Raw genomic sequence first — 22,696 nt, 5'->3', positions numbered from 1 at the left:
AGAATGCAGTTTGTAAAAGATGATGTCATCTATTAAGGGGAAAAAGCTATTCAAACCTGGCTCTGAGTGAAAAACTAAACTTAATAACTGGTTGTGGCACCCTTAGCAGGACGATCTGAAATCAATCATTTGTGATAAATGTAGAATTTTTATTTATTTTATTTTTTTAAATTCAGCAGCATGGGAGTCATGCCAAAGCATTTCTGATGGATTTAAGTCTAGACTTCAACTAGGCCACTCCAGAAACTTCATTTTGTACTGTTTTTTTTTTTTGTTTTTTTTAGCCATTCAGTAGCAGAGTGACTGGTGTATTTTAATGCATGCTCAATCATCGAGGTAAGGAAAACCCAGAAAGTTCATTCTGTTCATCTGAATTTAGTGGGAACTTCTTGAGTTTCCGCTAACAGCAGGTATCCCCAAACTTCTAAATGGTATAGTTGCATTATGACAAAAACTAGCACCATTGATGGTTGTGAGCTCAGTTTCATGATTGTTAATATGCAAGTTGTCATCAGCATGGACAATGGCAATGACAAGTGAGGTGTTTCAGATCACTTTCTGCTGCATAACCTTCAGGGTAAAAATTGATAGTCAGACGTTCTCCTTCACGATTTTCAGGAAGAGAGCAGAATTCATAGTTCCTCAAATTTTGCAAGTTATCCTGGTCCTGAAGCAGCATCATACTACCACCACCACGTTTGACTGTTGGTATGAGGTTTCTTTTATGAAATGCCACGTTAGTTTTATGCCAGTTGTATTCCACAGAATATTTTTCCTAAAACTCCTGGGGTTCATCAACACATTTTTTTAAGCAAACGTGAGATGAGCCTTTGTGCTCTATTTGGTCAGCATTGGTTTTCACCTTACAATTATCCCATTATGCCACGTCTCTTTCTTTTTGTTGAATCATAAGTGTAGCCACAACCGTAACTGAAGCAAGTCAAGCCTGCAATTCTTTAGATGTTGTTTTGGGTCCTTTTGTGACCTCTTAGATAAGTCGTTCATGCTCTCTTGGAGTAATTTTTGTAGGCTGGCCACTCCTGGTTATGTTCACCACTGTTTTTTTCATTTGTGGATAATGGCTAGCAGCATGGTTCACCAGAGTCTAGGCCTGGGTTTGGCCAATAAAAGTGAACTCAGCTTTCAAAAAATGTGATTACTCACAGTTAATTCATGACTTAACAAGGGAGGAAATAATTTTTTTTTTTTTTTCCACATAAGGTCAGGTAGGTTTGGATAACTTTTCTTCCCTTAATAAATGAAATCCTCATTCTAAAACTGCATTTTTCTTTGATCATCTTTGACTAATATTAAAAATGTTTTGAAAAGGTGAAACATGTTGAAAACAAGAAGGAGTCAAATTGTTTTTTCACAGCATTGTACACTTGTCTACTCACATATTAAACATCAACCTCCAGGGCTAAAAATGTCAAAGTGCCAAAACTACAGTTCCAACCAAGCGGACAACTTAGCAGTCCATTCTCAAATCTAAATAAGAACAATTCCTCCACCCGAAAACCAGCGTAATGGCACCCAGCGTGTAAAAGCTAAGGCTTTAACATGAGTCCAAATACCTTTACATATCACTGTGTATCAAAGAAGACTTAAAATTGAAAATTCATCAAGGCTTATTGTTCCACAACATATCTTTAGTATAAGAGCAAAAAACAAACAAACAAACAAACAAAAAAAAAACAAATAAATGAATAAAAACATGTGCTACAAGTGGACAAGGCATAGTTTTCTCACCAGGAAGCGAGATGCCTCTGACTAGGACCATGTGGAAGGGATCTTGACTGTAGTCAGGAAGAGATTCAACTGCCCCCCCTACTGGTGACGCACGTTCAAACAAAGCCCTTAGAGGGGGCAGTTTCCGAGGAGCCACAACAGAGAAATTAATTCCTCTCTAAAAAAAAAAAAACAACAACAAAAAAAAAAAAAAACAACAACAAATATATATCAAGGTTAATACTATGATCATATCTAACCCAGTAAAAATAACCTTCACCAAAAAAGCCAGCCTGTCCTCCAAGTATCTACTGAGGACAAAATCTGTGTTTACTTACATCTCTGATGATTTTGACCAGGCTGTCTGCTGTGCAGCCAGTGTAGCTGACACTCTCCACAGCAGGAAGCAGGTAAGGAGGGGAATTACACAGCAGCACACACACTTTGTGGGTCTGACCTCTGCAGCAGCACACAGAAAGAGGGAGAGACATAAAAGTTTAGATTTTCATCACTACTAAGCTAATTCAAAAAAGAAAACTGGCGTTGTTGTAATTGTTTTTTTCTTTTTACTTGAATTTCATGAGATATTAGAAACTTTTTAAAGATGATTTTAGCAAGAAGACCCAGTTATTTTGGGGATAAAGGAAGACTTATTATACTGATTCAATCATAGTTTTGCCTCTTAAAGAGAACCTATTATACTTTTCCTTTACCATTAATTTGGTGAATGTTCATCTATATAACCAAAATTACATATGGTCAAAGTTTTGAAAATGAGTTCAGTTTATGTGAGTGTAATTTGTGTGAGGTGAAAACTCAGATTTCAAAACTGATCTAAACACTCAAATTAAATTTTTTCTATTTTTGTCTCATAATAATGTTAATAACAGCAGACATCCGTAATATATTCATCATAGACACTGAGAGCAACGAGGCCCCACCCATTTGCCATTTTAAGCAGGTATTTCAAAGAGGGAGCCAATCAGAGAAAACGGGTTAAAATTACAGGGAAGTATGCTAAAACATGTCGTTTCAGAAAGGAGATGAACTGACGGGATCAAATATAAGAAAAATAAGGATTATTGAACTGAGAGGTAGCAGCTAAAGCAGCTTGTTTGAACTTGCTATTCTAAAAAAGCTACTCTGGTAGGCCCAATACAAACATGGAGCTGGAAAAGAGAAGAATATGTTATTTTAAGGAAGTGCCAAAATTAGCTTCTCACTGTCTTTTACCAAGTTACCTTGGATGAAAAGATTCTGCCTCTAGGTTTGTTTTATCAATGAAGAAAACAAATACAGGCTTACATCTGCTCCCTCATTTTCTTAAAGTCATCGAAAAGCTGCAAGGCCACAGAAAGTCCCTCTGCAATCAGACTGCAGCTTTCTGCTCCACCTCCCATAAACCTGTGTGGAAAAGAAAAAAGTGTGATTTTCTACGATTTCTCTTCATGATTAGAACAAAGGGGCAGTTTAAAAGGTGTAATAGGAAAATAATTTTTACTGGATGTTGTCGATCCAGGAGACAAATTCGAAGGCTGAGCTGGTTGGCGCGTGACACTGGACATATGACTCCGGAGCGCAGTCCACTGTGTTGAAGACCACAAGGCCATACTGTGTGCCCCCGTACTAGAAAAAAATAAAATAGTAATCATAAATTATCCACAGAATTCAAAAAACATATTCGAATTTCAGCAAACAGTGACAGGGAATGCAAGCTAAAGAATAAAAAGCAGAGATTAGACTGTCTACAGTGTACCTTGCCTCTTGCCCTATGTCAGCTGGGAAAGGTTTTAGCCCAACCTTAAGTTGGATAAGCAGTTAAAAAGATAGAAAACAGGAATTACAGCAACACTCACATCTCCACCAAAATCCGTTTCTGCTGGAGGCCCTCCATTAAAATACCTGTGGTGAATGAAATAAAATTAATTCATGGCTACATGACATTAATGAGTTAGGAAACAATGGGTAGCTTTAGATACTTACTCAATAGCTGGAAGTATGTAATTTTTTCTTAAAGATTCAAAGTATGGTCCAAGGTTCGCTGTCCCTTCAATGACAAACACCACATCAGCCACCTGGTTGGGCCCAGGTTTACTGGATGGCTCCATGAGTGCCGAACCTGCCACCATAGATCTAGATACAGAGGAGAAGGTTATCATAGTTTAAAAAAACAAAAAACAAAACTACAATAAAAACCAAAATTAGGTGTGAAAAATATTTCTTGGTTAAAAATAAATAAATAAATAAATAAATAAATAAATATAGTCTGACTGATTTCTTCAACACCAGCATTAGTAGGATTTGGTACATGTAACTCTTAAGCCTCTTACCTACTGTTACGTCCCTCTGCAGCCTCTAATCTGCTCAGTGTGTTCAGCTGGTGCTAATTGGCCACACCTAGTCAGGTGTGGATAAAAGCATACCTGAGGCAAGCTTCCCAGGGAGCTCACTTGTCTTTGCCTTGGTGGCAGCAACCATTTTAGCCAACCTGGTTTTCCATTTTAAGATGAAACCTCTTCTCACCGATACTCATCTCCTTTTTTATGTTGCGCCTTTTGAGCCGGGTCGTAACACCTACCTTTCTATTTGAATGCATTTCTGATATTCTTAAATCTTGATTCAATAAATATAATTCATAAAAAGCTATAATTGACATTGAAAATGACAAAACAATTCTAAAAATCACTTTTGTTAAAACTCGGATGAAAGGCCCTTGTGGTCTAAGGAGCTTGGAAAGAAAAGCGTCTGGACTTCAGATCTGGGACTCTCCACCATTTGACCTTAGAACTGAAGAAGCTTCTCTGATGAGAGGTGAAATGTCTTCAAGCAACTTAAAGTCCAGATGCTTTTCTTTCCAAGCTCCTTAGGCTACGATGACCTGGATGACTGAGAACCTTCACAGACAAATGCCTTTGTGGTATTTATGGCATCTATTATGATCTGTACGTATACTCTGCAGCACAGTGAGAAGACAGACACATTGGGCTACAATTTAAACTACAATTTTCCTTTAAAACTAAACAAAAGCAAAAACATGTTAATTTACTGCTCATTTCATATATATTCATTTAGAAAGCATTACATTTTAATTTTTTAATATTGTCTTCTTATTATCGGAACTAATATCTTTAGTGTCTTGATGCATGCTGAATCATCCAGGTAAGTAAATCCCAAAAAGTTGATTCTGTTCATCTGGACGTAGCGTTTTCAGTGGGAAAAACATTTCATCACTCATCAAAGTGACTTCTTCCGTCACGGCTGATGTTGTGTTTGTCATTGAAGAGACAGCGAACCTTGTACCATTACTTTGAATCTTTAAGAAAAAATATATACTTCCAGCTATTAAGTATTTGAAGCTACCCATGGCTTAAACAGTACTGTACTCACCCCACAAACCAATAGTCACCAGTGGTGTTAGTTTTAGTCAATATGCAAATGCACTGTTTATAACGTGCAGTCAACTGAGATTAAAGAACTCACTTGGTTGAGTGACGAAACGTTTCTCCAACTGAAAACGCAAAGTCCATACGAACAGCTTCAACTTTTTGGGATACCATCTTTAGCGTTACCTTGTTTAATTTCCTGTTTGATTTCTTACCTTAATTCGAGCTCGATTATCTATGTTATTTGCTTTTTTGAGTTTGTTTTGTCAGGTACACAAGTCACTCGGAGCTGAAACACCCCAATGTAAGATAGTGATTTCAGGGACATCCAGCAGCTACAGTACGATGGAAGCATGTGACTTCACCTCTGTGAAGCTGTAACAGTCTGCTATTCTTTCTCAAAGAAAAACAAAAACAGCACATGTGTTTTTCAGTGTAGCACACTTGCGAGAAATGTTTTATTTTTTGTTTCTTTTTGTTTGTTTGTTTGTTTGTTTTAAACCGGTGATAAAATACCAGATGTTTGCTGCGATAGCTGTGCGCTCCAGTTTTAAAGGTAGGACCTAAAACCAAGCTTTTTTTCGCTAATCATTAATCCATAATTAATATTGCTAATCGACATTATCGCCAAGGGGAGGTTAAACGCAAGCTAACGAAGTCAACAACAGCTGAAGTGCGCACAGCTTTCGTTTTAGCGTTAGCTAGCACAGCAAACGTCAGTGAGCGATTCAAGCTAATATAGTTCAAATAACCCCAATTAACAAGCCTTTTTCAAGCTGTTAAGTGATGTAGACTGACCTGATGGACTGTGACTGTCCGACGAACCGCTGAACCGGTTGGACCAAACTGTAACTTTAAAAATTAACTTGAATTACACAGCACAGTTAGCGTGAGCGTTTGTTGTATTTTTGGCGGAAGTGACGAAACGACATGCCCACAAGAGTCCAAGAATTTAAAAAAAAAGAAAAAAGAAAAACTTTATTAATAATAACAACAAAGCGGAATATGGCATACATCAGGTTGTCAAGAACACCGAAAGGAGTACAAGGAAAATAAACGAAAACGATACAACTTGGGAATTACCATAAACACAAAATACCAGGGGTTTCAAGCCGTTCTAACACACAGAATTATAGAAGTATACTAAAATCTTTAAGACGGTGACACGGTTTTAAGGTATTTTCAATTCTTGCTGTCCATTATTGAGAAAATATAATGCTTTAATATCAAAAGTAATTCAGTGAAATTTGGCTTACGACTGGAGAACTTGGATGTGTGAATACACTGTCAATATCACTGTAACCAAGAAAACGTTTTTCGAGCATAACGAAAAATTAGGGTTACCATGATCAGAAACAAAACGTGAAAATATGCTCTAGAGATGTTTCGTAAACCAGCAATACCAGAATAAATGAACCACTGTTTCAATATCGGTTTCACAAAAAGTAACAATTCACATCAATACCCCTTACAAAGACTAAAACCAACCCCTCATAGTAATGAAAACTAAACTAAATCGAAACATTTTCAAACATTTAAAACTAAACAAAAGCACTGGCAGTTCCCTTAAAACACAAAATAAAAATGAAATAAAAATGAAATCTAATTAATAGAAAATGCAAAACTAATAGCTTTGGTCCTCATCAGTCAAAGATGTTTTTGTGTGGTCCCACATAGCAGATATGTACCTAAATAAGTGGGTCTTTGCAAGCTTAAAGAAGTCCAGTTACCTTGTCGAATTTATTTGTTGTCTTCTTAGGCTTACTGAAGGCCAAGACCCTGATTATATCCAATTCATTTTGAGTTTATTTTATTTAAATAGCACCAATTCAACAACAGTCAGTTCAAGTGCGTTCTAACACAATATTAAACAGAGAGAATCCCAACATTCAGATGATCCCCTATGACCAAGAACTTGGTGACAGTGGGAAACGGGAGCACGGAGAGGTGAGGATAAAAAACAAAAAGGGACAGAAGACAAAGTTGTAATAGCATGATCTGCCCAGGTGTTTTCCTAAATGCTAATTTCATCTAGTTCTATTTTGAATAAGAACAACAACAACATCAAAACAATAACAAAAGAAACAAAACAAAAAACAGTCAAGCCATTAATTCTTCACACAGTACTGTGGTATTTTCTTGCTTCCAAGTGTTTGGGTCACTTCCAGCCCACGCTTAACTTGGTGGAATCCACTTCATGACTTTTTAGACCACGTCTGGCCCATAAACATTTGCCATTGCCATAACTGATGTGTAAGTGCCCAGAGCAGGCCCAGACGTCTCTGCTATCTGGCTGCTTGTAAGCAATTACTGAAAATGAAATGCCCTCAATATATATTGCTCCACATAATGAAACATGGAGGTGCAGGGTCATCAGTGAATATTGTCTTGGCTCAGACTTCTAAACCTCATCTTTGCTTTTCAGTGCCTGAGTGATGAGGAAAGGGTCCAGTTAGCTTTCCTTAAATCTATCTAATGACCAACCTGAGGCAGCCAGAGGGCTTTCCCCAAGGGTAAAACTGAAATCTACACAAGAAAAATCCAGACAGCTGACTATTACAGATAACAATGGCAGGTGCATTCAGATGAAATTTCCCGAAGTCCAAAGGACAGGAATCACACATTAATTTGCTTAATGCAAACTTATGCTCAGTACTGAAGAGACAGAAATTGAAATCTTTGAGTGTTGCCACAGCAACCCCCCACCACCACCACCAACCCCCCCCCCCCCAAAAAAAAAAAACCCAGACTATTTTCTTTTTTGTGTTTCGAATAGGGTTCTGAGTACAAACGCTGGAGATATCCAAGTGCTTGTGATCCAGACCTCCAGCAGATGTCAGCAAATATCTAGTGATGATGAACCGATGATGGTGTTATCAGAGAGCAGGCTACACATTTTAACTTAAAGTTCCTTTAATTTAGTGTTAGACTGTTTATCTATATTCGGTATATGTTTAGAGTAAGTTACATATAGGAAAAGATACCGAGACAAAATCCATGGTACTGAGAAAAACATCTTCACCACAAAGCATGGCCTGTGATTTTTTGGCTTGACATTCTTAACCTAGTTGTTGCTTTTTTCTGGATTTCATGGTTTCATAACTTCATTGTTCTATAAAAGGGCTTTCACATTCCCCTTGCAACCTCAGTGCTGGAAACAAGACCATAATTACCACAGCAGCTATCGGCACATTAACTGCTGTCAGATCAGCACAATACACCAGAGGCTAACCTGTAGTTGTAACACATCGGCATGCTGCTTCTGTGGGTCCAACAATAGCATCCCCTTCCCTGTGGTAATGCCAGCCAGTCAGTCAGCTTAGCACAGCATTCAGCAAAGCGCTTCAGAGCTAATCAAGCTCAAACCCTCCCACAGAAACAATGCTCCACATCAATTTAACCTAAATTCTAAGGAGGGCAACAAGCTGTGGGCTCAAGCAGCTTTTCTATTTGGGCGTCAGTAAGCAAGAACACTTCAGGCGACCTAAAGAAAGTTCATCTGAGGGAGGGTTTATGCCCAAGGCTACCCCCTGGATGCAAACATTAGCTCCTCCACAGAGCTTTTTTATTTTGAATGAGCATCATGGCCAAATTAAACTGACAGAATGGATGGTGTGTGTGTGTGTGTGTGTGTGTGTGTGTGTGTGTGTGTGTGTGTGCCTGCGTAGGCATCCCTTTACTTTGCAACTCTGATGCTTTCTGCCGCTCAGAGGAATATACAGTGTGTCTCGCTGCTTTGAACTTCAACACACACAATGCCAGCAGTTGCCAAGCAATTACAGAAGGCCTGCTTTCAGTGTATGCCTTTGGAAGACCAGACAGTGTTTTCTTTTCTTTTTTTTCCTCTTATGTTCCTTGTTTGGTCACAGAATTACATAATACAATATGAATCAGAAATATAGTTGGTGCTGTAGCTATCTATGTCTGCAAGGTCCAGGTGGTATGGTAAAGACAATCCGTCTCCTGACATTGGTACCCAGCTGGGATGCTGAGGGCCAGATGGTCGCCTCACAACAGGTAATCACAGCCAGCATGCTGATACAATGGCATCCACACAAATAGGTTACCAGACAAATAGGTTACCAGAGGCGTTTCCATGAATGTGAAGGAAAAGTGGCCAACAGGAAATCGTAATATTTGATCAGAAATAAATCCAATGTAGAAAAATTTATGTTGAAAACCTTAGGTGTGATTTGTAGGCTTTTGTGCAACCTGAAACAATGTAATACGTAAAAACTGTGCTGCAAAAGAGCCTGAAAATTCTTCAGCATTGAATAACTGTTTTGCAAAGTGGTAAAGTAGCAATGTCAAAATCTGACTTAAGAAAGGTTTTAGCAATAAATAAGGTGCCTGAAGTAAAGGGAAGGGGCCTTTCCAGAAGCACAGGCATTATATTGTTAGATCACAATTATTCATTAATGTGTAAATCACTTTAAACCATAAAAAACTATTAAAAAACAAAAAATAAAACAAAAACATATAAAAAAAAGGCAACATTTAAATTTGTGTTTTAAAATCATATCTAAAAGCTTTAAAATAAATGACATGGAGAACAAAATGCAATATTTGGATCCAACATATAGTGAGGTGGAAGCAGAAAGTGGAGTAACACAGACATATTTAAATGAATGCGTTAAAATTTATTTGTGTCATTAGTTCAAAGATAATTAATTCAGTTATATTTTGGTTAGACAGCTCCGTCTCATGAGCTCCGCTGGACACACTCCTGCACAGAGTATTAGATCTGATAGTATTTTTAAAAATCTTCATAGAAAATTACCTTTTTCTGTCAAATCATGGACCAGCAATGAAAAGTAATAAAACAGAGTTTAATTATGGATTTTACCTCAGTTTCTAATCTTGTACAGAACTTCCCGAGCATTCATCATTTAAAGCCATGCATGCGGCAATTTAATGTCAGTGGATGTTTTACATAAGTTTGTGCTCATCAGGTGAATAGCAAGTTCCTCCATGGCAGCAGTTTGCAGAGAAGGTCAGATCCTGGGGCTCACTCCTGTATTAATACACTGCTCCCCTGCAGAGGCAGGCTCCTCTAATACCCCTGCTGGCTGAAGTTTCCACTTGCATGCATTCATTGAATTCATTATTTTGAAAGGTTTCGGGTATTATTTATAGTTTTGGAATAAAATGTTAAAAACTGTATACGTGGCATAATAAGTGGTTGGCGTACTTTCAAAATGAGAAAGCAAAAGTTGGGCGTCACGTAAAGGTTTCCGGCGCGCTGGAGACACAGGTTTAATGTCGTGGCATAAAGTGAATTTCAACATGTTACATAAAGATTGGGCTCCATGCAGATGGCCCTGTCAAGAAAACTATAAAACCAAAGCATCACCCAGAGTTACAGCATACATCTTTAATGATGCAGGTGAATTCATTATCATTATGTTTAATAATCAGATATATTTGCAATAAGGGTTAATGCATTGCTGTCAGCTTTTAGATACCTTTAGATCTGTCCCTCAAGCGTGATACACACAGCTCTATGCTACACACACATACACACACACTCCCACACCCAGTGTCTCACTTGCTCCCCCCTCCCTCCTCTCTGCCTCTTTCAGTTCAGTGAACTGAGTGAAATGTCTTTCCGACTAAATGATTTTTTTTACACGGTGGGAAAGTTGCCATGGAGACAGCACCCCCCCCCCCCCCCCCCCCACCCAGCCCCTCCTCTCATTTTTTGCTCAAGAGCGTAGCCCATTAAAGCTGTGCTAACTGGTCGATGTCACGTGTGTGTGTGTTTTTTGCACTTCTTGAACTGTTAACACTGTCAGTATGCTGCAGGTGCCCCTTTATGAGTGTGTCTATATACAGAACTAGCTTCCTCCACCTCCTCCTGTGTCCAGTTCCACTCATCCTGCAAGCAGCTATCGCCTCTCTCCTCCAGGTTTTCCCATTTGTGTTCTCCTCCTCCTCCTGTTCTCTTCCTTGCTGACATTCTGTGGTTCTTCATCCTCCTTCATTTGTTTAATCCCCCCCTAATCCTCCTTCTCTGTCATTCCTCTGCACATCTGAGCTTCCTCTTCCTCCTCACTCTGCTTTCTGCCGAAACACCGGAGGTGCAGCTTGCTGCTGGTGGGCTTTAACGAGGGATAATAACCACATGACAAATGATATGAGTGATTTTTCTAAAAGAAAGGGAGACAAAATAGAAGTAGGAGTGCAGATGTGGGTGCGCACACAGGGCAGGCGACGGTGCTCCACGTTGCATTTAGGCAAAATGTGGCCACAATAAAGAATTCATGACAAAGTGGCTGAATAATTACATGCGACGTAATGCACAGCTGAAAGTCCAAAAACTCAAAAAATAAATAAAAAAGTTCAGAGTTCAGGCAGTCTCTATCCAGGTCTTACCTTCTATGCCTGAGGCAAATATACACTGTGGACATGTGAAATGCTCAGAAGTTTGTGAAGTTTGTATATTATATATAGCACGTAGCACACTGCCTGGCATCTGTGACAGCCCAGTGCATCAAGGGAAGTAAGAAACACGAGGCTGGATGATACATATCCTTTATTTCCATGATCATTACTTCAGCCACACTGTTACTTACACATTCACAGACATCCTGCGACCTGGTACAGCTATCTCGACTGAAACGATCGCCCTGGCTTAACCTCTCAATCAAAATACTCAGCATTAACCAATAAAAAAGTAAACCTCTTGAATAAATTATATATAAAAAGAACAAATGAAAATCAAAAGGAATACCAATTCGAGAAAGATAAATACAGCATAAACAATCCTTTTTCTTCAGTGTTGTTTTTGACCACAGAGATAAACATCTGCTAGATCTCCTTTTAGTCGTCATTAGTAGTATTAGTATCAAGTTCTTTGTCAGATTTTGCTTAAAGCATCACTTATATAATTTTCATTGCATCAAGTTGACATCATTCATGTTAATATAAGCATGCAAACATGTTTCCCCATGACCAGTCGGAACTGCACAAACGAGAGAAGACAGCGAGGGGGAGAATAGGGAGGAGGACGGAAAGGGTGGGGTGGGGTTGTCATACACAGAGAGAAAGAAAGAGGGCAAGATGGGGGGAGAAAGCTGAAGGAACTGGGGAGGAAAAAGTAGAGCAGGAAAAATGGTTAGGTGATGGAGAGTTGCAGGAGGAAAGGTAAGGATTGCTGGAGGAGAAAATGAGTAATCAGACAGACAGAAACAGAAAGGGAGGGGTTTAGATGGGGTGCGGGTGGGGGGGGGTGCGGGTGGGGGGGGGCAGAGGGAGGAGGAGAATAAGGGAATGTGCTGGCTCCAGTATGAGTTTTGCAGTCTATCACAAGGCAGTAACACTAGGGCTAAATAGGGTAGACACAAGCAGAGAGAGAAGGAGAGAGGCTGGGAAAGGAGGAGAGTTTATGGGGCCTCTAGACCGATGGATCAATACCATATCTACTTATACAAGCTGATCAATAACCCCCCATCTGACAAACAACACAAAATACTTTCAGATGTAATTATAACCTCCTGCTACCTTCACTGATCCAAAGGAAAACTAGACCCCCCCCCCCCCCCCATCCCCAAACTGCACGCACAAAATACACACACGTGTGTGTTTGTGCACGTGAGGATGAGACTGAAATGGCAACAATACAAGTAGCTGCAGTGAGGTGTTGTACTGTTTTGCTGAGGTTACAGTGTGGTGACAGACATGGCTTTGAAAAGTCTGTATCGGTTTACACAAGTAGTGCAGATATTTCAAGCGCTCGTTTCTCACAACACCTCCTCCCTGATGTCTCGCCTTTATGGGGATCTAAATTTATCTTGATCTGTTTTTTTTTCCCTTAAACCTTTTATTTTTTGTTGTCTTCCTTCTCATGAATGTAATCAAAACACACCCAACAATTAAAATGATCAATCCCAGTGCCGTCCTGATTTTCCCTCGGACATACAGTACACAAACTACTGAAAGAAGTACACAATCAACACAGTTACTTACATCAGGCAAAGGGTGAGAGAGGAGAGAAGGGCTGAATGATTGGCAGCTGATTTCAGAGACGACATAGACAATACAAACTAATGTCTATGAAAGACAGTGTTTCCCCACCTAGTGCAATGAGGCACGTATAGTACATACACATTCACTCACTCACACACACACACACACACACACACACACACACACACACACACACACACACACACACACACACACACACACACACACACACACACAGAGAAAATAGCTCCTTGTAAAGACACAACACAAAGTTGGCTCCAAGACAGTCTGTGGATGCCGGGATTCGAGGAGCGAGGGAGGCAAGACAGGAAAAGGACACGGGAGAGGAGGAAAAGGAGGAGGTGAGCACAAAAACGTGTCACACACAAGGTCACAGTGACACGCAGGCATACACACACGCACAGACACACACGATACAAAACAAACACGCCCACAAACACAGAAACACACACTAATAAAAGCAACACGGACGTGTGTGTCCTCCTAAAGTCTTGTCGGTGACATGATATGGACTAATAATTTTGTCAATTGAAGCTTGAGGAACAAAAACAACAAAAAACACATTGTCCTGGAATGATTGAAAAATAAATTAGAGTGGTGATATCCTTCGGTGTGGGATACATCCTCCAGCTAGTGCACTCCAAACAGATGCTGGTCCAATCCTAAAGCCAGGATTCGTTGAACCCGTTTTGTCCTACATTAGGAAAAGTCTGGCGATTTGGCCTGAAAGCCAGTGTCGATCAAATAGTTCGTGTCTCGCATCATCTCATCCTCAGTGGACCGTAAAAAAAATGGCATGAATAAACTCATTTCCGCATGGTTGCATGTATACTGTTTCACACAAATGACAGAGCAAAATAATTTAAAAAATACTAACGAGCACCATGAGGACTGTGACAAAAAGCATGAGGAAGAGGGACACATTTCAAGGCTATGTAACATGCTTAGACCAATGAGTCTGTCCTCATTTTTCGCTCTTCTGACATCAATAAAGACCACTGGATGCCTCGTCATCTTTCCTCTGGGGAAAATAAGCGAGTTAACTCTGAAACCAGAGGGTAGGAACCCTGGAGAAGGCGTCCAAAATGGCCGAGAGTATCCACGGTGGATATTTCGCCCTGCTAGTACTACATGAGATGTATTCCTATACAGTACGGCATATACTGTACACTAAAAGAAAAATATTGACATAAGGATTTTCTTCTTTTGTAGTCTGTACAAGGGCATGAACCTTTGGTCCTGTTTGAAATGACCATTCTACGATGGCTTACTTTTGACTTTTTTTAGTTTTCAAGAGAGAAAAAGTTTGTCACGTCACACTCCTTCTAGATGAAATACTACACTAATCTGAAGCACACATGGACTACTCACATACTACAAACTCTGTATTTGTGTATTTGTCTGTGTGTGTGTGTGGGTGGGTGTTTCCTCGCTAGATCCCAAAATGTACACCTGATTTCAGTCCACTGTACCGTTAAGTGTCCACATGTGTTTGTAAATGTGTAGTCTGATGCTCAAAAGTGTAGCTTGTGATGGATGGAGCTGATTTTTCCCCCCTCCAGCTCAGTAAAGACAGCACAGGAGTTGAAGGATTCATTAGCAGGAGCAGAACAGCACTAGCAGTTGGACACTAGCAGTGTCTCCACGTCTCTCTTTCTTTGATGGAGAGAATTATTCACAGATGAGAAGAAAGAAAGCAAAGTCTGGAGCTGTAGAGATGATGATGATCTGAGGAAAGAAGGAATAAGGGGGGAGAAGCAGATTAAGGAAGAGCGTGAGTTAGGGGGAGGGAGGGGGGTCGAGAAGATATAAACAGCACGCAGTACTGTACGTTTGTAGGGAGGAGGGTTGAGATGCATTATATAACCCATAACATTGAGATTATACACATGACTCTGCCTTACAGCTCCTACATCTGACAGCTCCACAGCTTCCACTTTATCACACATTCCCAGTCAGGTCATGCTTTTAAAGACTTGACTAGTTTTCCAGTGTAAATCTGTCTGGAGAAGCATCTGCTGCACATTTTGTAGATATGTACTACACTTTCAGATTAAAAAAAAAAGTGCATCCACTTTACAAGCTGAACTCCAGGAGATATTTTATTGCTACCGGAGTGATGACACAAATTACCATATCCTGATGACAAGAAAATAATAGCTCAGAAACCATGGCGTGGAAAGAACGAAGTCAGGAGAGACTCACAGTTTTAATCGGAGTGGGGACTGTCCACCACGATGTGTGGCTTCGGGGAGGATGTGGTGGAACTCTTTGACACAAATGTACCGATTGCTTTTTCCTGCAAGGAAGAATACGTTTGACAATTATGTTAATTCTTTGTGACAAAGAAAACACTTTTGATACATTCAGTTAAAAAAAAGGAAAAAGAAAATGTAAATTTTAGACATTATGCTGAAGTACCACGGCTACTCATCTTACTTTGTCTATCATACTTTTAGGTGGAAAGTGTAGTTGCTTATGTGTTATGCACAGAGTTACAGTGCAAAGCAGTATTAGGGCAACATTAAGGAAAAAAATTATTAACAGCTGCCACGGCTGATATGCCCTCTGCAAAATGCCACGCGTAGAGTTATTGAAGCAACTTGATCGGCTGTCTTATTGTGTCTTGTGACACAACATACATTCTCTTTATTGCACGAGGGTTGTAAACATCGACATCCTTGCATCTGTCCATTGCCGGATATTTAATTTTGTACAAATCTGGCCAACTGGTCCAAGTTTGTGTGTTTTTTTTTTTGTTCTGACTAGATGCAGCTTTCTGCGTCTCTTCAATGTCCTTATACTTATCACCACACTGTGTGATTGCTACTGAAACCATTACTGAAGTACGATTTCACTAACTCATGTACACGAAGCGTTTTGTAGAGAGTTGGCAGTCGCTTGACTTGAAACGACAGCTTTAATCTTCACATTTCGACTTTTTTCTCAAAATAGTATTTAAGGTTTTAGTTAATCTCCAAATCTAACACCTATTTTATCTGTGGCTTGCAGTGCTGTTTAGCTATTGTTTTGGTGTCCAGCTGTACAGACTGCCTTTTCTTTAACCTCCTAGGACCTGGCGTCCACATATGTGGACATCACATTTTGGGTAATTTAGACTAAAGTATTTTGCTCTACAAGGGCCTGATATCCACTTATGAGGACATTATGCTGCTACTGTTCTATCAAAATTTTAAACGAATATCCTCATATGTGGCTCTTATTTTTCTTAAAAATAAAAATAAGGTAAAAAAAAATCTGTTAATTCTTTGTTTTTACATTCATCGGGCCCCAATGTGCCCGAATACCAAAGAGAAATTAAAAATATATGTGGTGGAAGAGTTCGGGTCTTAATATGGTGGCTTTAGATGACACCTCAGGCGTCTCTAAAGACTTGATTTCAGATATTCTTTCTACTCACCAACCCTTCTGTGTATAAGGAGTAGCAAAGAAGAAAAAGTTGGCTTAAACGGAGGGATTGCTTCAAAGTAAGACTGCCAAAAAGGCTTGTTTCACACAGAGGATTAACTAAGGTACTGCAAACCCCAGTAAAAGACACAAAAGGATCTTTGAATCATGCAAAACCTTCCAGTAGAGGCAACAAAAAAAACTAAAAAGAGTTGAAAATTCACAGAAAAGATGTCATTTTCCAGAAATTGAAAGAGATGCTTTTTTTCTGTCTACTGAACTACACCAACCGTAGCAGAGGGAAGGGTGCAGCCTCCTGTGACGAGAGGCTCACGCTTGTGAAAGCGTGGCAGGATGCAAACACTCAGCTGAGCTGTAACATTAGCTGGCTGTACGCTTCCTCTGGCTGGCAGGTGTTGTTTCATAGAAAGAAAATGGCTCCTACATGAAGCCGCTCAGGTCTGAGGATTTTTTTTCCCTGAATAACCAGTGCATGTCTTCCAAAAAAAGACATTTCTGCAGAGTTTTTTAATATGGCTCTTTTTTGGCACATCAAAGGCAAAGCAGGCAGAAGCCAGACATTTCTACAGTCAACAGTCAAATCTCCAAAACGGGATGACTCACTCAAATAGATGAACAGCACTACATGACGAAGGCAAACATGTAGGTTTAGTTTGGGGTGAACTGCCACTTTAAAGGAACAGTGCAACAGTGTGCGAGGTATATACGTAAATATGAAAGAGCCAGCAGCTGTTGTTTCATATGGTGGATGTGAGCAGTGTAAGGAAACAGCTTACCTGACTCAAAAAAGATAAGAAAGTCTGTCTGCTGGAAATGATGACGTTTATCTAAGCTTATCTACATATAATTATGCATTATAGAGATTAGGAGGTGTTTCACACAATGGCACATCCTGCGTAATAATTACTTTTAACTCTCATATGAAAGTGCATATGTTCCCAGGCAGTATTTGTTATTACCTCTTACCTATGGTAGAATGTTTTTGAATTTTATTTTGCTTCTTTTTCTAGACCTCTAAAGGCCTTTGCTTTTGTTTGACATTTCCACCTGAAAATAGATTCCCAAATATAATCACTAACAGTGGCAAAACCTAAACAACTCTGAGCTCAGTGGAATAGAGACGTTTGGTCAAGAACTTTGAAATGCAAATAGTCCTCTTAATCTTACCACCAGCAAATTCTGAGGATTTAACCTTTCAAATTTGACCTAATAAAATCTATAAAAGAGAGCAACGCTGATGTTTGTGAGCCCATGTTTGTGAGCAAATCCACTGCAACAAATATGAAATTCAGCAACAGCTGCTTCACTTTAAGTCAAGGTAATATTATACGGCTTCTTAAGTGAATGTGTCATGCTCTGCAGCCTGTCGGTGCTCTAATAACAAATACTGCCTGGGACCATCAGAGAGGAAGAGTTTAAACAAAAGCTGAGTAATTATTCTATCACTGCTACTCCTTCCACTCAAACTGTACCATTTCTTCCATGCTAATGTCACTGTTACTATGCTAATGCTAAATCATTTTCATCATATTGTATAAATTATTATAGTTATGCTCAGCACCCAAGCATATGTACTCATAGTGAAAGCACACAGATGCACACGCATAGACTCACACGCTCGTATGCTCATTACCTCCACAAGCTGATGCCAGTGCTCTATTGGTTTGCGAGGATTGGCCAGCATGGCAGCCCAGTGCTCCCTCCCCGGACCTTCAGCTTCGCTCCCTACACGACACATCCCTATAACCTCGTTATGACCGATGCTGATACGCAGCAAGGGCAGGAGGAGTGGAAGCGAGGATGGGAGAGACAGAGAGAGAGAGAGAAAAACAAGCAGTTAGAAAAGGAAACGGTTGAAGAGAGGGATTAGAAAAGCAGAAGGAGGGAGACAGGGCTTGTAAGAAGCAGCCGCAGAGTCTCATTTATCAACCTTGAGTATTGGGAAAAGAATACAGCGGTTGAGGAAGGGAATTGAATAGCAGCTCACAAATACACACAGCTCTGTATAAAACCTCTGTCAGTGAGGAAGCAGGCATGAGCACAAACATACAAAAGCACACACCTATAGAGATGCCAAATGGAGGGCAGGCTACATAATAGGGAGGCGGTACATTTGTACACAAACACATCAAGCAGCCAAGTGTTGCTGCAAGCGTCAGACAGCCCAACGCTGGCAGGGTTACACTTCCTTCTTCGCTATTAGCATAAATCATTCTTATTCATGAGGTGCCCGTCTATGTAAAACAGGGAACATCCACAAGGAGGCTGACTCACAAGGGGCCCCTCATCGTGTTCAACACAGCTGCAGCGCGTCAAAATGTGATGACCCAAAAGCAGCATCGCGCCTCATGCGCAAAAAGCGCACATTCAATAAGCAGCTACTTCACAGCAACGCTTGAATTGATCTGAAATCCCCTGGAGCGTGCTTCACTATAATAACACCTCAGCGTGCTCACCAGTCATAGTCCATCACTGCGATGATGATGGATACATTTTCTATATTTTCATTGGGAATGTCAAACACCAGCGCCTCGTTGTACGTGGGATTCAGCGTGTTCTTCTTGATGGAGGTCTTCCTCTTTTTTAGCCTCCGCCCGTCACATACCAGAGAGGCCTTCACGTACGGATCTGAAGCAGAGAACGGGGAGGGGGGGAGAACAAGGAAGATGGGAAGGGAAAGAAAGCAGGTGGTGGGAAAAGGAAGAGGGGGAGGCGTGGAGAGGAGCAGAAGAAGAAAGAGGTGGAGAGAGCCAGAGAGAAGCAGGGGGCGGAAGCAGAGAGAATAAGATAAGAGGGGACTCCTGTGAATGCTGTTAGGTATTATGTTCACAGGTATCCGCATCTGTAACGCATAAAAGGCATGAAAATCAAGTCACCTTGGCAAAGCTGGATTAAGAACACAAAGGGAGAAAAGCAGCACAGGTTGAATCACCTCAGTTATCCATTCAACATGTGCAGCCTGGTGACAGCAGCCAAGGAAAACACACACACCCACACGACTCTGTTTTTATGCCACGTTTAAGCATCTTTCCGGGCCCGCAATCATGTCGGGATCAGCGAGGAACAATAGCAGCGTGCGATCATTAACATTTCAGATCTCATTTAATCTGAGAGGGCAATCATCAAGCCCTTAAGTGAAGGATAACTCAAATCTCTTTTTAATATAATTGTTAATTAAATATCAGAATTTGGATTCGCATTTCTACGTCTGCAACGCCTCCAGGTCAGATGGTTGAGGTGCCTCTACCCCTTGAAGCTCTGGTCACACAGTTAAATACAGTCAATCTGGTGATGCTCTATATATTCAGGGAATATTTAGCAAAGATTTGTAGTAATTTGCCTCGTCACGCTACGTCTGCTCCTGTAAGTAATTTATTAGGTTTTGGGGAATTCCTTTCTGACAACATTTTTTATGCACGCTTGTTGGTTTTATTGAAAGTGGAAATAACGGTAACGAAAGAGGAGTTGGCGTCCTCCGTCATGTGTTACAAAGCCGCATTACACTGATCTGTGGCGGCGGCCTCTGCTGTAGAAGACTTTCTTCTTCATTTGTTGCTAAATGGCATGTAAATGACTATTTTATCGAAAAGGATCTAACACCATGTTTACCAGTGATGTTTACCCACAGGAGAAAAATATCTCTACAGGGCTTCACGCCAGTTATTATGGTATACATCTGGCCAGTGATCAGTCAGCTCAGGATATAAAGCTAAAAGCACTCAGGAAAGCAACATATATCACCAGCAGCTGTTTTTGCAGACAGCGCTTAAGCTGTTTTCTGTCATATTTTTCCTCTAAATGAGTTTCCAGTCAGAGTGCTTGCTGGAGGTCTTGCAGCAGCATGATGTGTGTGAATGCATTAATTCTTTACCTGAGAAACCAGTCAGGTCCATGGCTTTGAGGTTGGTGGCCTTGATGATTGTAGCGGTGAGCCTGCCTGCAGTGGGCAGGTAACACAGCGAGAAATTAAGTTCCCCGAGATCGGCCTTCTCCTGTAGGTCAATATACACGCAAACAGAGATCAGAAATGGGGCGAGGTCAGACAGATCACACGCAGCATCAGAAACACAGAGATAAGAATTCTGTGGTTTGCTATCTGTGCTTGAAACGAGTTAGATCTGTGACTGACAGCGCGCGACAGCAGGTGTCCCGATGTGGACAGCAGGAGTGTTTGGGCACGGGGGAAATGCTGTCGCTGTAAATGAATCATACACCGATCTGCTGAAGTCACTGACTAGGAAAGAGTTAAATACAAGCAACGACATGTGGGCTTTTTATATCTCTGCCTCTAGTGCTATCTGCTGATCTGCCCGTGCTCTCAGTGGCACCTCGGTAATGACACCGGTGGTATTCAGATCACACAGTGATGCGATGGCTCCTTAGTGGCTTTGAGGCTCACTAATCAATACTTCCCAAAGTGAAACACTGAAATACGCCGATGACGCTGATGCTTTAAACTTACTTAATAAATTAAAGCCCCATGCCAAAAAATGTTTAAGACTCTGCTCCATCTAATTTGCTAATAGCCTTCTATGAATATTTCATATAAATCTACTTGGACATTGCCTAATATAAAGTTTGGAAGTGGCTAGCATTGCCCTTCCAGTAATCTATCTGGACTCTTCTGAGCTGCTTTGTTACTTTACCAGACTGCGAATTAATCTGTGCTGCAGGCCATTTCCGCTCTGTACCATTTCTATACTTCTCCTCCTCCTACATATACAATACAAGCTGGGTTTATTTTAGATGATTCCGACATGTGTTAGTATTTGAGTCTTAATTTCCCCTGCAAAACCTGAGTAATAAAACATTCTTGACTCGGTCCAAAAATTGTCCAGTTTAATTGCAGAAGCCTTAAAGCATCTTTTATTCATATTTATCAAATATTTGAAACTTTTAATGACATTAAATACAAACCACATCAATTCAGAAAATGATTTTCAAAGTAAAAGAATTCAGGTATTTAGACATCCACATTTAGTAAGTGGCTGTCTTTAAGAATAAAACTATTGTGGCTTTTCATGCTTTTGTCATTTTGGTAACTGAATGTTATTTTTTTTGTTAACATAATTCTGTACTCTCAGGGAAATCTGGAAGATCTGGGGAGAGATTGCATCATACATGACCATCAGAGAAATGTCTGACTGGCTTCAAATTATGTCTGAAGCAGGACGACGAGCCCAAACAAACAGAATCCTAAAGAACTATCTCGAGTCACCAGAACAACAAACAGATGGTGTGGGTCTGGGATTACATTAAGACAAAAATGCAGCAGAGACAACTTGAATCCACAGAACTGTGGCACGTTCTTCCAGTTGCTCGATAACCTACCTGCAAATTATTGTGTGCAAGTGTACCCGAGAGAATTCACGCAGTTAAAAGCCAAGGATTTACTACTTTTTTCAGTTTACTGCACTTTTGTTGTCATTATTCGAAAAATGCAAACAATTCATGGCACGTCAGTCAATTGTTGCTTTACTTTCAGGGCCATAAACTTTTTCACTGCATCTTTTGTCCAACAGGAAATACAAGACAGTGACGGCCAAAGGTTTTGTTAAACGTTTGAGTTATTGAAAGTTCTAAAATCCTTGAGATTGTTTTTCTCTTTGTCACAGAGACATGAAAAAGAATGTAAAACTGAAGCAGCAAAGTACAAGAAAAACAAACAGTGCAGGTCCTTTTTTTCCTTCTTTCAACTTCCCAATATGTTAACCCTTTAATAAATATTGAAACCTTTTAGTTAACTGATATAAAAATAACATTTAACTGGCAGAACATTATGCGCTCATATGTGAACATAAGCTTGTTTTGATAAAAACAAAACTGAGATGACCAAAACTGAAACTAAGCTGAACAAAAGAGGTTTAAAATGCAATAAAAATAAGAACTATTGAAAAACAGGTGTAATAACTCTGACTCACCTCGTGTCTGTGTCTACCTTTTTGTACCTTCATACAGCTATATTTGTTTTCTCTTTCTTCCGAGGCCAAAATTGAGATACATTTTTGTAACGTTACGGCACCCACTTCTGCCTTAAATCTCAAATAGAAGCTGTCAGATTTCCCATTTCTGTTTCAGTTCTATTTATCACAGCTTTGGCCCATAATTTGCAGCTGCAACGGCCCAAATGCACCACAAGGCTCATTCAAATTTCATCAAATCTAATC

At 40.1% G+C, this 22,696-nt stretch overlaps 2 protein-coding genes across 5 annotated transcripts in view; both read right to left on the bottom strand.

Annotated features, from left to right (window-relative positions):
* The window catches only part of med25 (mediator complex subunit 25), a 34,246-nt gene extending 28,204 nt beyond the window's left edge, over window positions 1-6,042 (bottom strand). For all 4 annotated transcript variants that reach the window (XM_085404637.1, XM_085404639.1, XM_085404638.1 and 1 more), the window contains exons 1-7: window positions 5,910-6,042; window positions 3,712-3,861; window positions 3,585-3,630; window positions 3,230-3,354; window positions 3,034-3,132; window positions 2,067-2,187; window positions 1,750-1,906 (exon numbers count right to left, since the gene is read on the bottom strand). In XM_085404637.1, the coding sequence (XP_085260763.1) occupies window positions 1,750-1,906; window positions 2,067-2,187; window positions 3,034-3,132; window positions 3,230-3,354; window positions 3,585-3,630; window positions 3,712-3,857 (694 nt within the window). In that variant the 5' untranslated portion in view covers window positions 3,858-3,861; window positions 5,910-6,042. The remainder of the gene's footprint in view (window positions 1-1,749; window positions 1,907-2,066; window positions 2,188-3,033; window positions 3,133-3,229; window positions 3,355-3,584; window positions 3,631-3,711; window positions 3,862-5,909) is intronic.
* A 5,611-nt stretch (window positions 6,043-11,653) lies between these two features.
* syt3 (synaptotagmin III) overlaps window positions 11,654-22,696 on the bottom strand; it is a 41,826-nt gene continuing 30,783 nt past the window's right edge. Inside the window, exons 9-13 of the mRNA XM_085405293.1 lie at window positions 20,401-20,521; window positions 18,986-19,157; window positions 18,163-18,292; window positions 15,306-15,399; window positions 11,654-14,828 (exon numbers count right to left, since the gene is read on the bottom strand). Coding sequence (XP_085261419.1) covers window positions 15,310-15,399; window positions 18,163-18,292; window positions 18,986-19,157; window positions 20,401-20,521 — 513 coding nt within the window. The 3' untranslated portion in view covers window positions 11,654-14,828; window positions 15,306-15,309. The remainder of the gene's footprint in view (window positions 14,829-15,305; window positions 15,400-18,162; window positions 18,293-18,985; window positions 19,158-20,400; window positions 20,522-22,696) is intronic.

The sequence above is a fragment of the Rhamphochromis longiceps genome, linkage group LG4 (assembly GCF_057381845.1).
Source record: "Rhamphochromis longiceps isolate RC_006_pf linkage group LG4, R_longiceps_female_GT1.1, whole genome shotgun sequence".
Classification (NCBI taxonomy): domain Eukaryota; kingdom Metazoa; phylum Chordata; class Actinopteri; order Cichliformes; family Cichlidae; genus Rhamphochromis; species Rhamphochromis longiceps.
This window is presented reverse-complemented; position numbering and strand designations above follow the sequence as displayed.